At 34.5% G+C, this 17288-nt stretch overlaps 1 protein-coding gene across 2 annotated transcripts; it reads right to left on the bottom strand.

The window, feature by feature from the left end:
- Nucleotides 1-738: 738 nt before the first annotated feature.
- LOC128165568 (MAM and LDL-receptor class A domain-containing protein 1-like) lies at nucleotides 739-16768 on the bottom strand. 2 transcript variants are annotated; one of them, XM_052830229.1, is made up of 19 exons: nucleotides 16750-16768; nucleotides 15641-15770; nucleotides 15442-15524; nucleotides 14857-14956; nucleotides 14563-14686; nucleotides 14261-14439; nucleotides 13745-13993; nucleotides 13407-13610; nucleotides 13138-13293; nucleotides 12882-12987; nucleotides 12630-12792; nucleotides 12362-12473; nucleotides 7891-8028; nucleotides 7719-7795; nucleotides 7401-7577; nucleotides 6277-6364; nucleotides 5873-6007; nucleotides 5306-5568; nucleotides 739-4124 (listed from the first exon to the last, which is right to left on the bottom strand). In XM_052830229.1, exons 2-19 carry the CDS (start codon nucleotides 15738-15740, stop codon nucleotides 4038-4040), a joined length of 2541 nt encoding a protein of 846 aa, XP_052686189.1. In that variant the 5' UTR covers nucleotides 15741-15770; nucleotides 16750-16768; the 3' UTR covers nucleotides 739-4037. The 2 variants fall into 2 exon arrangements, with proteins under 2 accessions (XP_052686189.1, XP_052686188.1); XM_052830228.1 differs by lacking the exon at nucleotides 16750-16768 and having other exon boundaries at nucleotides 15641-15891.
- Between the last annotated feature and the right edge of the window lie 520 nt (nucleotides 16769-17288).

A 17288-nucleotide genomic window follows, 5' to 3' on the forward strand; every position in this document is an offset into this window, starting at 1 on the left:
GGAAAAGACTTTAAAAGGCATTTCATTTAGTGTTCTCTGTCATTGACTTCATTTTTAACTGATAACCTTCCAAATAGTACTAAAATATTGCAGCATTTTGTTACAGCACCCCAGCGCTATGATGTTTGTGGGTCTTAATATACTATATCTTCTATTGCAAGAAGAATTATTTTAAGTTATTTAAAAACAGTCAATGTATAATGACCAAATCTTTATAGAATGCTAGCAATATAGTATATTGTATAAATGATATATAAAAATGTGATTATATGATTTACTTTTAAAGTCTATCCAAAAATTTCCGTCGGACATCTTTAAGCTCATCTTGGTAATAGTTCGACTACATTAATATTTGAGAAAACGATCTTGCCTCTATTTATAAAGGAAAGTGTTTCTAATGTAAAAGGTATGTGTCGTTCTCAAAATTAATTTGTAAAGTGTTTTATTTTTTAAAAGAATGTTTAAAATGATATTGCCTGTTTACCTATATTAACAAGTCCTCTTTATCATATTTAAAAATTAATGTTAAAAGGGCATGGTCACAAAGTTAACAAAGCTTTTGTAATGCGTTTCTAATGATCAACCAAAATTTAAGTGTAAGTCGTACGGTAGAGTAATAAGCTAGATACAGAGCTCTCAATTCTTTGTTGCCACGTTATTCTTTCGTTGGTTCAATATACCGGTAAAAATTCTTCATTACACTCCCAGTAAACAAAGTTGTTTTTTTTTTTTGGGGGGGGGGGGGGTGGGTATATAGGAATCGGTCTGTCCGTCTGAGCAATCTTTTCCAGTCCGTATCTTCTAATGGAGAAACATTGGAAGTTCCTCATTCACACAATTGCTTATCACATGAGGGTGTGTCATGAATTTGGTCCAAGGTCATTCGGGCAAGTTCAAGGTTATTAGCAGAAAATGTTCAAAATTCGTGTCCGGTTCATTTTTTTATGGAGAGACATAGGCAGTTTTTACTTCACTTAAAGATTGCTGACCTGAAGGTGTTTCATGATTTTGATCCAAGGTCATTTGGACAAGTTCAGGGTCACTGGAAGAAAAAGTTCAATATTTCATTGAGAACCATTGGAATGTCCTTGATCTCATAAAAATTGCTTCTGATCCGAGAATGTGTCATGAACTTGATCCAGGGTCAGTTGTGCAAGTTCAAGGTTAAAAAAAATGCATAATTTCTGTCTAAACTAATGGAAAAGAATTAGAATGTAAATATGTCTTGACCTTGAGATTTGTTCAAGTTTAAAGTAACTATAAGAAAAATGGTGCATTTTTACTTTCCGATTGTGAAATAATTAAGTACTTAAGATTTCTTATTTGCTCGAGGGGGGGGGGTATCATTTGTGACCTTGCTCACAGTACCAGTCGTTTTGAAACGTAAAGAAACAGTTCCTAGCGTTTGCCACACTCATGTTAGGTCTAAACCTAGAATTTGTTTTTCATCATTCAAAATGTAAACAAAAACATCACCTGAGGTTTATTTACATCAGAAATAATTGTACGCTCTGTATCTCGCCAATAACTCGTCGACTGACACTCAAATTTTGGATGAGAATTAGAAAATTACCGTACTGAAACATTGTAAATATAGATACACGTACATTAAAATTTGGATAAAAATTGATGACCAAAATCGTGAACATGCCCTTTAAGTATTGACCAAACGAAAGTCCATCTGACTACATCTAACACGTTCCTTTGATTGAGTTAAGGGTGTACATCTTTATAAATAATGTCTCTGAAACGTCTTGGGTTGCAAAAAATCTTATTTTTAAAAGTAAATTCTCGAGATCAATTTTAAGTGTATCTAGATATTAAAATATAAGTACATGTTGCATTGTCCTTTTTTTTAAGAGATCAAAAAAATCATCTTTAACAGATGGTATACATGTATATATGTTAGTTCATTTCAATATTTCCACTTACCTGCCTCCTTAACTATTTGCGTCCTTTTTTTAAGAGATCAAAAAAATCATCTTTAACAGATGGTATACATGTATATATGTTAATTTATATTATACAATGATGGCTGGCAGATTTATTTATCAGAATAGAGGGTATCTTTACTTGCATCCAAGGCCATCTCTTAATTGAATCCAGTAGTTACATTGATTGAGGGCAGCCTTGATGGAGTATGTATAATGTGGCGTTTATTTTAGCTATCCTCAGTTGATTTCCTTAGTGTACCTCCGTGACGTCATTACTTTTCAAGTTTTCACCTTAAGAATCTTTTGACCATTTTCAAGCACCCTTGGCGCAAAGCAACCTCGGCAAGGTGAAGGGTTATTTAGTTTGTTCAAGTAAAGGTCTAATGTAGAGGAGGGGATAAGTGTTTAAAATAAGGAAAAGTGCTCAGAAACCTTATTACTTGAACAAAAGCCAGCATCTTCTTTTGCTAAAGTATTCTTATCTGGTATATACAAGACCTTTGACCCTTTAGTCAAAGGACCATCACGGTTACCTGGTGTTTTACTTGTAAATATGTCAAAATCCTTATGATAATAATTCATTAAATTTAGAATAAAGGGTCTGCAGTGTGTAAATTGTTACAGATTACCATTTTTTCATCATAAAACGTCACTCTTAGTTGGTCATTTTTTAAAAATACTTATTCAACGAAAACTAGGCAAAGAATAGGAAAGCTTTTTTTTTTAAAATGCTTGTATGAGAAAATGTCTTGTTCTTATACATTTGAAACCCAGTGGATCAGAGGTTTAATTAGCATCCCCTTTGCACATTGTTTTATGGTAGACCAAGTGTTGTCCAGTCAATAACCTGTGTTAGAAACACACCAAATGCCGTATGATTTGTGATTTTGATATAAAAGCAAGCTAGTTTGAGCAAGTAAAGTTTCTTTATACGGTACCTAGGCTCTGAATAAAAAATGATCTGTATAATTTGTAAGATCAGGTGTGCAATCTACAGTTTTCTGGCGGCTTTATATTCTATATGCAAGCAGGTAGTTTGTGGAATTATCATTGATTTTTAATTAATTCTATATTGGTGCGTATTTTCTTACGAAGTTGACAATGAAATGAATATTATAAATTCTATCTTTTACAAAAAATTATCGGGAAAATTGTCAGATACTGATCCGTAGGTCGTGAGTTTTAAACTCGATTTGGCTTTTACAATATTTGCCTTACGGGGAAAAAAGATGAAAAAAAAATTATATTTTACATGTGCTTTTACCCACATTTATTTCTCAAGATGTCCATACAACCTTAAACTTGTTTTTGTTGGTTTGTGTTAATAAGGTTAGTTATAAGGCTCATGGGCGTCCGTTATTAGCTCACCTGAGCTGAAGGATTAAGTGAGCTTCTCTGATCAAAATTGGTTGGCACAAAGCATCTTTGAGAGAAGAACTTTTTAAGTTTGTTTAAATAAAGAGCGAGATTCCTTTTAAAGGGGAGATAATTTGGAACCATTGAAAATAAATTGGTATTTTTCAAAAATCTTCTTCTCAAAAACCTTTTGACTAGGAAAGCTGAAATCATGTGGAAGCATCTCCATGCTTCTCCAAGGTAGGGTGGGTTCCAGAATGGAGGGGGGGGGGTCGGAAAATATAAAGAAACATCTTTTAAATTGTTCTATTCAAAAAAACCAATAGGCCAATCAGCCATTTACTTGTGCGGAAGTATCCTATGGTAAGGTAGATTCAAATGATTCCTTGGGAAAGGATGGGACGACAATGAAAGGGGGGGGGTGGAAGTTTTACATTAGATAGAAAACTTTTTAAGAATTTATCTTCAAAAACTTAAGCATCAAAAGGAGCTAAATCTCTAACCTAAGAATATGTCGAGAGAAAAAGCAAATGTTTATAAACGAGATATACTTTACGAAGTTGTCTAGATGTTTTGTTTTTGATTCTCTAAAGACGGTTTAAAGCTTTTCCTATCAGTTATGGCTATTGTTGCTCTGGTGAGCGATGTGGCCCCTAGGCGTCCTTTTTTTTAATCATCGAGTTCATTGTGGTCTTACAATTTGTCATCGATCCGCCTAATAACTTATTGTGTATTTATATAAAGATTTTATTCAAAACACGATTGGTACATCGTAATATCGTCTACTGCTATATCACCGGTATAGGAATCTCCAACGACGCCCTCTATCACAATCTAAAAGAGATGAAGATCAAAATAAGCGATTTAAAATATCATTGCTAGGATTTTTAAAGAATAGCTTAACAATACAGATACAGTAGACAGGTAGTGTGTATATATTTTTAAAAAATATATATATATTTATATTGTGTAAATGTGATATAAATATTCTCGTATGAATACAGTAATGTGCCTGTCTATATGTTTTATATTTTACAAAAAGATGATTTGGTTTCTCGAAAAGATTATTATGGCTCTCTCTCTCTCTCTCTCTCTCTCTCTCTCTCTCTCTCTGGCTCTCTCTCTTTGGCTCTCTCTCTCTCTCTCTTTCTCTCTCTGGCTCTCTCTCCGGTTCTCTCTCTCTCTTGCTCTCTCTCTCTCTCTCTCTCTCTCTCTCTCTCTCTCTCCTCTCTCTCTCTCATGTTTATTTAACAGCAAAAGAAGAGAAAAAGTAACAGTAAGCACCAACTTTGATACAACTTCTTTATTGTAATAATACTTTTGGAAATAAACAATCGAATAGACTATGATTTTAGTACTGATTTCTTAATTCAGGCCATTCCAATTTTTTCTTTGTTTAGCGACCATACAAAATTCAAATCAACAGGAAAACATACATTTAGTACATCACACGATAATTATCATGATTCTAATATTTCCTTTATACTGTAACAAAAATAAACAATTAAAAATCCCAAAGTTTGTCATAAATTGTAAAACAAAGCTTATATAACATTTATTTTAAAACGAGGGATACATGCACATTTTTTGGTACATGTATGTAGGATTTTCCCCTCAGTTTTATGCTTCAAAACCTTTGCGGATGCTAAACTTATAAAAAAAAAAGGAATGGCCTCAGTTTCAAGGACGATACATAGATTTGGTTACAAGTGCGCTTTAACTCTTTGGGTTGATAAAAAGTGGACTGTGGTAAACCTTGATATGCCAGATTATTTTTCCACTTGTCAAAAAGGCCCAATGATGGAATCCCGCCATGATGAAATTTTTTTCGGAGATTTTGCTGTCTCCAATAAAATAATTGAACATGAACATGAAGTACATGCGCATATCTAGAGGGGGGGGGGGGTCAGGGGTCCCCCCTGGAAGTTTTTCTGGATCTGCGCATGTAGAAATTACCCAAATAAAGCGTACCATAAAGATGGAAGCTCATGATATAATGATTCAGTAGTGCCTACCTGATAATCTGTTTGCATTTGAGGAATATGAACTGTGGCTTTGTGCCATGTATCACCATGGTTACCGAAAGACTTCCATACATATTGTTCGTGTCCTTCGATGGTTTCGATGAGTACTTTTAAATGAGCGACATGCTCGCCAAACATGTGATAATGGAACACCAGACAATCCACTGGGTACGAGCTGCTGATGAAGGGGGAGTAGATACGAGCTACGTCCCCGCTCAGTCTAGGGGCCGAGGTCTCGATGTACAAGTAGAAGCCTGTTATAAGACATTCATGCATATGATATTACTAGCAAAGTAATTAAACTTGAGAATTGGTGGCGAAAAAAGTAAAATTTATATTTGTTTTGAAGTTTAAAGATTGAGGGCAACTAGGTACTCCTTTTACAATTGTTTGAGAAACAATTTTGTTAGATATAGATATATCACTACATTATCAACATTTTTCTAGACTTTGGCCTAATTTTTAAAAAAATTGATTTAGTGAAAAACTTAATGAAACTTGTAACCAAATCACACTAACAAATTAACGTTTATTGATGATTTTTTCGTGGTTGCTCACCCGTTGAGGAGGTATGGTCCGCCCTTGGTCCAGTGTTGGGTGTAGCTGTAGAACCCTTCATCCTCGACCAATCAAAGTCATCAAAATTATCATTCTGCCACCCACATAAATCTTGTTCAAAGTCGCACGAAGCGTCTACATGAGAAATACATTCATTTGATATTATAAAAGTTACATGGAAGTAACACACCGAAAAATGATCAGCAGCATGAAAAATACACCATGCAGCAGGCAGTCAGTATTGATGAATACGTAATGACGTGCTTCTCTGAACATCAACTTTTTAATGTGAGTAAATTTCAAATGAGAAATAATATATCGGTTTAATATTTTACTGAAACACTTCTCGTTAATATTGTAACACAGTTGTGATGGTGAAGTTTTGAACGAGGTCGAATACTCACCAACCTTGCATTCATTTAGGGCAACTGTGACGTCATCTATAGCAATATCGCCTCGATACCCCATACCCTTCTGTCCGACAAACAAAACCTATAAAACAAACATTCATGTAACTCTAACGTGATGAAATATCTGATATACATTGTATATATATAAGGTTGACTTTTGTCAGTAAACGGTTACATCGATTGAAATATTTTATCTCTAATTAAACGTTGTCTATTTTTCTTCTTTTACAATAGTATCTGTATTTTATCCATTTTAATCTTTATTCATATTGTATAATCCATTTTTATTCAATAGTTTTAATTTGAGTGTGTGGAGTTTTTTTTTCTTTATTTTTAATAAAACGTTATGCAAATTACAAATTTGCAATTTAAGTTTTTAGAAAAGTATTTTTAAAAAACAAACTTAAAATATCATGATTTACATTTAGATTATTGCTTGTCATACAGCATATCACAAAAGTAAAGGATGTAGTTTGACACGCCATTTAAATTGTAATTCCGATTTTCAAAATTATATTGTGGGTCAAAACAAAAAAGTAAAGTTTTTACGCTAACATGCCACTAGTAGTTCAGATATTCACAATATATTTGACAGTGAAAGTTTTTTTAATTAAAAGTGTATTTATCTACTTGTTTGCTTCATAAATGTATGATGTCTATAGTTACATTAAGGATTTTAAAAATTCATTTAATATAGTATGTATTATATAAATAGTGCCTGTTTAGGAGGGTAACTGTTGAAATTGACACCCCGAGAAAGCCATTGTCAACCGACGCGAAGCGGAGGTTGACAATGGTTTTCGAGGATGTCAATTTCAACAATTACCCTCCCAAACAGGCACTAATTATTTTATTATGCTGAATGTCTTTATTTTAGAAAAAATCTTACTCCTTTTATATAAACATGACATGAATTCTACGGCGAACCGTACGCGCATAATTTACGTGCATGTAACAATTCGTTGTGTTACCCGTTGCCAAGTGCGTTGCTAACGCTGAGGGTGATAGAACGGATTATCAACTGCGTCTAAGCCAATCAGATTTCAGTATTTAACATGAAAGTATAACATATATTGTGATAGAGTGAATATAATAATTTATGTTTTTATGCGCGTTACCCGGAATGTATCGTGGCTTGATATCGGAACATTGGCACTGTGCCAGCCGACTCCCTGGTCGCCCTGCTTTCTCCACAGTGTGGAGGTGTTGTCGCTTTCCTTTATTTCTACCCTAAGTTCCCCAACATCAGCGCCGTACATATTGTAGAAAAACGTCAAGCAGTGGGTCCCAGTGCTCTGTAAAAGTATATTGCAATTTGATGTGCTCGGTTTTCATTTGCCATGTCTGTATGATCGGCCCTCCTACCTTCTATTGGAGGAAAGATCACAATTGTTTACAGAGACCAAGGTTCTAGAATATACCGGTAAAGAACCTACCTGGAAAATTGGGGACCTTATCACTGCTTCACTCCCTGGTGCACTCAATCCGGAAGTCTCCATGTACATGTATACTCCTTTAAAGGATGGTTATAGTACAATAGTAGATACGAAGTAATTTGAAACTGTAGATAACACTAATGATAATTTCATAGCAATTGTAAAGAGCTACCATTAAGACAGTCTGTGCGGTCACACTCCGGTCCGGTTAGGAGGGTGGGCGTTTCCCCGGAGTTATTCTGCCAGCCCAGCCCCTCCAGAACTTCCAGAGACCAACCACAAAGACCGGTGTTAAAGTTACATTCGTGGACTGTAAATTAGTAAAAGAAGATGTTATTAGTAGACTGACAAAGTTAGCATAAATTCACGTGTAAATCAATTGTGTATGAAATGACTGCATGGACAATGAATTAGAATTAAGATTTACATGAATAATTTTCATTGTAATTCGCTAGGATCGGAAATGTTAGAGTGAAAGTTGGAAGTAAAATTTTGAGCACTTATTTTCAGGTCGCAAAAGATAATCACTATCCAGAATTTCAAACAAGTACCTATATAATCACATCCTTCAAAAACACGGAACTGTTACAATTATTTCAATTATCTCAATAGCGGCACAGAAAACACCCGAAGTTGAAGAGAATTGTGAAAATTAAGACTCAACCTCTTAAACGAATTATCGATTGAGCTTTGCTCAGCATTTACACGATTGTGTCGAAGTGGGTAAACCTTTATGAAGCTGGGTCTACAAATAATTACCCATCAAATCTACCATAGAATTTTTTTGATATACTTTTTATAGTTTTTTAAAAACTGTTACTTGATGAAATTTTTCATACATTTTAACTTTAACATTTGAGAAAAAAAATGAATTCTTATATGAATATTAGTGTATATTTATACAGAGCTTTTCTTAATGAGATCAATCGTCTAAAAATAGCCATGACTCACGACCAGGTCTAATAATACACGTACTCGTAAATAGAAGATCTCGGTGAAAACTGCAATTTTTTATTTATATACAGATAGAATATGGAGTGCTTAGATAATCATATAGAGTGAAAAAAAGTATAAAGATAGGAACTATTGTATGGGATAAGAAGGAATTTGTTTTACATGTCCCTCAGTTAAAGTTTGGAAATGATAAGTATCATTTCCCCAAATGTTGTATAATTTTGAATTTGGATTTTTTTTTAAGGAGACCGACTTTAGTTTGCATTGCGCATGTTTTTGCGCATTCTAATATAATACAGTTGATTTATACTTCTTGTGAATTTTTTTCGATATCATTTATAAAATTGAACACAATAAACAAAATGCAGATAAAAATATTTAGATTGTTAAAGGAAATTTTTATTTTTAACACGATTTTTACGTTGTGCGGTAGGGGAGCACTGCCATTCCGCTTTTATGACGTTATGATAAAATGAAGCTTTGTAGGAGTACGTTATAAGAAATAACATAAAAGAAAAAGTAAAAATTGTACGCTGTTTAAATTTTATATATAGAATCATGCGCGGATCCAGAAATTTTTTCCAGGGGGGGTCCGAAGGATAATTGTGTTTGCCAGGGGGGGTCCGAGGCATATTTTCGCGATAATTTTACTATGTAAATTTAATAGATTTTCATTTTCCAGGGGGGGGTCGGGACCCCCCCACCCCGACCCCCCCTCTAGATCCGCGCATGAGAATGATGCTATCCTCGAGGACATTTTCCTCATTTTTTGAATGAATCCATTACACCAATCATCATTCGTGATGATCCAAATATATAGCAAAATTTGGTGCATTTTAATATTTTGAGATGGCCCCCACTAAAAACCAGACGGTAGAATTTTGTGTTTTTTACATATAAGGTAGGAAATGATATTACTAATCATATATAACAATATGAGAAAAAAAGCTATTGTAGTATTTTTTAAAACTGCTTTGATGTGCGGAAAATGACAGTTTCCTATATATTCCTATTATAAATGTACCTCTATTTTGAGATGGTCCCTAAAAAGAGACGGTCGATTTCCATGAACCTTCGCAAATAAACTAGAGTTGGTTTAAATTACATATGGTTAAAAAATAAAGAGTTATGCTATTGTAGTTTTTCCGCAAAAAAACCCAAAATCGGCCTCCTTAAAAGTGAAATAAAGTGTCCGTTGTTGAAATTCTGTAAAGAAACATACTGTCTTAAAGGGGGATAGAAGAACAACTAAAGTTTGTACGACAATATACACGTGTACATAAAAAAAGTTCCGATTCGGGTCTGAACTATCTGGGCCAATAAGATACTGAAAAATACAAGCATCAGCATATCTGATAATTTTTTTTTTTTTGAAAACTTCGTTCTAAACAATGTATATTTAACATAAAATCGATTTGTAACCTTTAAATAGGTTCAATACTTGAAATACATTGATCTGAACTGGTGTATCTGTACCAAAATCTTCAAGTAGTGCTATTTTTTAGAACTTCAATGCTTTTTGTTTATAGAGTGGGTCTGTGCTCCATATTTTTTGTCATATTCTATTTAAGATCAAGTGGAAAACAAACTTATTTCAATCAACAAACTCGTGGAGAGGCGACCCTAATACATTAGAAATCTATATATTTATCATTTTGCATCCCAACAGTTAAACGTTATAGAGAACAACTATGATAAACCACTTTGTTGTGACTGGAATGACTCTGTGGTTAAAGCAAAAGGCTCAGATAACCTAATAGAACTTGGCTTTTTGGCTTTGGTTAGAAACTTGGGACCACATTTCTTTTTCTTATTCATTTTCCATGTGTTCGTTAAAATATTCAAACTGACCTTTGTTTTTGCAGAATTTTGTCGTATAAGGGAAATTAAATAAATTTAACAGTATTTGACTATTATATCAATAGGCATTTGCAAAACATAATTCACCCATCGTTTTAACATTTAATTTCTTTTCAAGCCTCATTAAATCTAAAATATAACTAAAATCATTATATTTTCATCAGTGAAATTTAGAAATGAACCCATTGAGTAAAAAATAACCGGGGCATTAGAGAAAGCAAATCAAGCTCTACTTTATCAAATGACAAATATGGCCATTTAAAAAGTGAACATGCAATTTTTTTTAGGTTACACGAGTCTATCATGGCCGTTGGTCATGTGTTGTTTGCTAACAATTTTACATTTTTAACTTCATCCTGAAAACTATTTCCTGCTTGTTCGATCAACTATATACATGTGATGTGTATTATAAATGAAACTGTGAATATGCATGATAAGAGATTGACCATTAAAGGCCCGCAGGTCTCTTAAAAGTTTACAATTTTTGCCCCCTGGAGCTATGGTATAGATAATCCGAAATTCCTCTGACCCCCCCCCCCCCCCCCCTTATAATGAATTGTTGTATCTAAAAGAAATTCATAAAATGACTGAAAATGAAATCTGCTTAGCCATAAATCATAAATGTAACAATAGATCTATGTGTTTGGATGCATTTACTGTCTTCTATATAGGGAGGTCAGGAATTCTTATATTCTCGTGAACAATACCAAAATACGATATGAAATTCTATTTTTAATGTACAGTGGGTCATCGCTCCAAGTTTTCGTTATTAAGCTTTGTTCATTTTAGGATCACACTGCGTATTTACACTGACAAAAAGATTGTACACAGCCCTATTCACTTTAAAATGGCTAAAAAATATTGGTTTGCTTATTGAATCAGTTTGTTCAAGATTAACTTAAAATGGTGATTAAAGATGATAGTTTGGTAAATAAGGGAAAATGTTAAATGTAATTTATTGGGTTTTTATTTTTCTGTCTTATTTATCTTGAAATACCCCCCCCCCCCCGCGTTCTTTTAAGTTAAAAGAGGTTAATTAATATCCAGGGACACCTTTCCTTAGCTTAGGATATAATCAAATTCAGACACAGGGTACTTTATATGTAATAAAAAGAGGAACCAAGATCAAGAGAGATTTTCCATACATTTTTTGCAAAATGGCGTGATATAGGTTTCGAAAAACACGTCATAATTATTCTCTTTTCGGTATTCACTTGATCTTTTGATTTTTTTCATTGATCATTGTTCGAGCATATAATATAATCAAAAAGTACCAAACAATAAGCAACAATTTAATGTGAAGGTCTTAGGCCATAGATTGGTAAAATCAAGATTTTTTTAAAAATTCTATCCACAGAGTACCAAATCAATTAAATTCCTGAAAAGAGTAAATTATAGCCCAAAATCGTCATTAAAATCAGAATCAATTTGGCAGAACATGATCAATTTATAGACAAGGTTTATACATACAAAACTTATTTTATTGCATAAAACTTCGCAGCATTAACAATAACAGCAACACACAATGGTAACAAAGAATGAACATATGTACAATGTAAACAAGCGGCATATATAGCACGAAAGCACAGCTCCAAAAACTTTGTAAAAAATGTTTAGAAATATGGCACCATGTAAAAACAGTAATCTCAACAACGATATCATTTAATGGCTTTTCGGATAAATATTAAATTTCTGAAAAAATGGATGTAACGTTTTAATTTGTAGTCCTGGGTGATAAGGAAATCTATATAAAGGACTTTGCTTTATCGGACTTTGAATACCATGAATTCCGTTAAAGGGAATTTTATTAGGAAAAACTTGAATTTGACCTCCTGTTTTTTCGCTCCGGTCCCCTGGTCCTAGACTACAGTCCTTAACGATGACGTCATCAACTCCAATGTCACTGAGAAAATTTGGTCCTACAACACCCTCTAAAACAACCTTAGAAAAGAAAAAAATGGTCATAAAAATATATTGCCAAACAAAATCTTATTTTTGAATAAATACTCATACTCGACAATTTGCATTGCGATGCCTCATGTGAATTCATAACATAGAATGAAAACTGGTTTATTATGTATCAAAAGTATTTGGTACCTTGAAGGGAACATTCGGGTTCGTAAAATTCTTTTGTAAAAGGTTCCACTGTGACCCTTGGTCCCCCGTGATTGTCCAGGATTGGAAGGTATGGGTAAGTCTGTCGTTCTGAATGTACACGTTCACGGTTCCCATGGTTTTACCATGCATGTGATAATATAACCTGCATACGAATATTGATTGGTAATTAATTACATTCCATGATGCAATTTGAATGAACGTCAATTAGAAATTCGTTATAACCAAACTTACTGGAGACACATAAGGCCCGTGTTGTTTTTTGAGTGAAAAACTGGTGACAAAAGTCTGGTTCTCTCTCCTTTCTGTCTGTAAGAACTCTCCATGTAAATGTAGTACCCTGAAAGTGAATAATTAGAAAAATTAAAGACTAAAATTCTAAAGTTTTAACCGTAACTTTTAAATGCGTAATTGCCTGTTGTTACTAGAGTAGATGCGGTGAAGGTTAACAATTGCTGTTATTGCAACAGTAGATGAGGTACAGGTTTACCATTGTGGTCCTCTGTGGTGTGGTCCAGGGTGGGTCCAGTGTTCTCCGTCTCTGTCTCTTTGTTATTCAGTGTCCATTGTCCGACGGGCGAGTTTTGGGGGTCCTGAGTCCAGCCACAAAGTGTTTTCGAATCAAAGGAACAATAGTGGACAAAACCTGCAACACACAACATAATTTATGGTATAAGAATTCAATAATCAATTTATTTACAAACCTGCGTGTTTCATCAATTAAAATTGAATTGCACTAATCAGACTTGTTTAAAATACCTGCTTTAGGATTCAAACACTGTGGTTGAAATCCTGACCAACTGCCATCCAGTTTACAAAATCTCCTCTGAGGACCAACCATCATGCTGTTACCATCATTACAGGAGTAGTCAATGGCAACGCCTACGTCAGTCTTTCCATTCTCGGAAAGTCCTACAATTTTGCCGTTTCGGAGAGGTTCTGGATTCTGGCACTGTTTTATTTCTACAACAAATATAGAAGCTGAAATCCACTGACTGCTAGGACTTTTTATGAGTACTATTACCTCTACACATCGTTATGCTTTTTTCAGTGAGCAATGTTAAGGTTAAGTACATGTAATAGAAAAAAGCGCTTACCACATCTATACAGTTTTCTGATTTTCTGAATGTCCAGTGATGAAAGATCGTTTCTTTGGCCTATTATGTTCTCTTTGATCTCCGGAAACGGGTTGTTCCACGTTCTATTCACCGTAAAAGACCGTCCCTCGGGATTGGCCTTGTCCTTGGCGAAAGTTGTCGGGGAGTAATGCATGACGGATGTATAGTCGTAGTCCCCTAGGATGTTCACCTCATCCGGGGTCATTTTCGTGAAGTCAGACACGTGAGCTAAATGAAGGAAATCATGAGTATGATGAGGTGTGTTTACCTGAAACTGTTACGTCTTGAAATCGAGTTTTGTTGCCAATGACTTTTGTAATAGTCGGTGACTTTTTTCATTTTACTCATTTAAGAATATTGGTTAAGATTGCACTGTTATGCAACGAATAACAACTTTATTTTTAGCTTTGAACAGTACTAGTGTACAACGAACAATAGCTTTCTACGTGAAATTAACACTTGTACACGATAACTCTATCTGTATTGGACACTTACCCTGGATGATGTTGGGATAGTTAACAACAATGAAGGTGTCCCTGTCCGGTCTTGTGTGTTCGTGCCAGAACCCCAGGGCGTGCATCAGTTCGTGGTAGATCGTCCCAGGCCTGACAGTACAGCCAGGCCCCAGGGACACTTTCTGTTCCCCACCCTGTCGCCCGACAGAACTATAGCACCTGTTTTCAAAGTTTGAATGATATAGTAATTACAATCAATAAGTAATAATCATTTTATTTATCTTTTATTGTTTTGATTGGTACTACTTGCGTTCTAACTATGATGTGTTTTTATAGCCGTACCCGTGTCCTTTCTGTATCGATATGTAGTCTTTTTCGTTGGTTCTGCTTTTGAATGTGACACAGCCTTGAAGAAGTGACGCCATAGTATTCAAGGCATTTTGTATAGCTGTAAGCTCCGTTACCGCTAAAAATATATAAAAATCAATTAAATACGATTGCTTTATCTACATGAATAATTTCAAAGGCAGGAAATTTATTTAATTCATTATGTTATCATAATTCAGGTATAGCAGAATTTCTATGATGGCATACACTCAAAATGCGTAACGGACGCAAGTCATAATTTACACATACTATATCCGGTCGTGTTAATGATGTAAGGAACCACCCGTCCTGTCCAAGCAAGATTGATGTCCTTAACAGCCATTCTCGTTTGAAACTGGTGAGACGATGTCTGAAAAATTTAAGACATTGAAATTTGCCGAGTGTACGAAGCGACCTAACATGATAAAGGTTACCAAGGGCGTGATTTTTCATGTAGTAGTAAAGAAAGGCTACACATAGGACATAACGAATTTGTTTTCTACACTTCACAGTGAAAACTTCTTTAAAAACGTGTCAAAATGTCAAGAAAATTAGCAAGCGAACATTTTAAACATAATTAACGTTGTATCTTGAGAAAGTGCAACACGAGGCACTATTAAAAAGCGGACTTCACAAAAAATGTTCTCTATTTCACTTCCGTTGTATCAAAATGTTCAACATTTGCACGAATTCCATAAAAGCGGGACACTAATATTTAAGGAAAATGTCAGTTAGTGTACATGTTATTGCCTTTTACAGAATTCTTATTTGAAAACTATTAAAAGATGCGAATAAATCTGCAACATTTGATGAACACAAAAATCACATCAAGTGTTACTACTTTTTATTCCTTACCTGGTGTTTCTTTATAATGTCTCCCTCCACCAAAGTCTCTCCATCCATAAGATGTTCGATGTGGCCGTTTGACTGAATTTGTTCTGTAGAAAAAGTTAGGAATCATCAAAAATTTGCCACAAAAGAGTGTTGCGTGTAACCAAAAATGTTCAAATGCTTTAAAACTGTTTTCAGTGTTAAGCTCCATGGATTTACCTACCTGCGCCAAGGTTTTGTTCCGGAATCGTTACATCGTAGTCTATGGGTAGCGGAGAGCAAGACCTGATGACTAGAACAAGGACGATAACTCTGGGACACATGGTACCAAATCACGAGGGTCTGAAGTTCTACTAAAATATTCCTGATGTTTAAGTAAATGTCAAAAACGATATCACCATCTGCTGTCAAACCTTTATATTTGTTTATCAACATAAACTTTCCTGTAAGAGTTCCTCCATAATATGTTAACTGACCGAGTAACCTCTAGTAGAGGAACTAGTGATAGAAAACATGATAAGTGATAAGCGATTCGTGGCCAGTGTCTTCAGAAAGGACGACGGGACAGGCTGACTAGTTCATGGAGTATCTGTGTCACCTAACCCCCTCGGTAACGACTTCCAACGACACATTACTTACAGCGATTCTTATGCATCTACTATATAACAACACCTGTTGAGGTGTTATTTATGATGATGACTGTTTGAAAAATTTAATTAATGTCCTCAAAATTTTGCCTTGAAGAAATTTTCTTTAAAGACTAAGGTGTTTTTACTTTTAAAAAGGTTTTCCCTTTCCGGATTTTACTTTCTAAGCTTTTTAATTTTCCCCAATTCTTTCTGCAGTCCCCGGTCTCATACAGTAAGATAAGGGGAACGATAGAATGTTCCTAAGAAATAGAAGTTCCATGTATTGATCTTGTGGATGATATTACGAAGAATAACTTTGGTCTACTTAGATAAATGTATCCAAAAGTCCTGTCGTATTCTTTACATTCCAAAGAAGACAATCGATTTAAAGTTATGAATGAAGTAGGTTCGCTTTTGTATCGTACAATGTACTTTTCCTAACTGTTCTGTCCCTCGTTTTCAAACATTGCAATTCGATTAAGTATCTTTTCCTACCACTTTTGAAAATAAAGTGTTTTCCCCTTTACCAAAATAAATAATGTAAAAAAATTCCGACGAATTTTTTTTACACATGCACATAAATTCCAAAATGTTTTTAATTACCTCATTTAGTAAGATAGTATTTGGTTAATTAGATTTGACATTAATGTCACATGCAATTAAACCTATAGGATATAACCAATTCTCTCTTTAAAAGACTTACCTTTCAGAAGGCAGCAAAATAGGAAATATTGTGTTACGAGAGCACGTGTAATTTATAAGGTTTTCGGAAGAAAAACAATTAAAGAATATTCAAAAGTAAACAAAAGTTGCTGCAAAAATGGGCGTGGAAAGCAGTCCTAAAACCAATGAAAGTGAATTACCTGTTATTGAGTCATGCGCCTACAATATAAACAAATAAATCTTAGATCTATCCAATGGTAAATTTTTGTACCCACAGGGTCAAGTTTTTGCAGCCAACCATATTGAGAGGAGTTTTCTCACGTGCTTTATGAACGAGAAGACAGACATACAATTATCACACTTTGGACAAACAACAATACTTACATTTTTTATCATGCTGAGGTCCAAGGAGAGAGGCTTTAAGCATTGAATTACGTTGTAAAGCAGGGTACATTACGTCTGATTAGAATTTAGGACAGTTAGCGGTGAAGTGTGCAAAGGTCTGAAACTGTATCTGAACGAACGTAGGAGCCCCCTCAGTCCCAGCAGGCTGCCTCAATGCTGGGTGTGTTCAGTTGG

This window comes from Crassostrea angulata, chromosome 10, assembly GCF_025612915.1.
Source record: "Crassostrea angulata isolate pt1a10 chromosome 10, ASM2561291v2, whole genome shotgun sequence".
Lineage (NCBI taxonomy): Eukaryota > Metazoa > Mollusca > Bivalvia > Ostreida > Ostreidae > Magallana > Magallana angulata.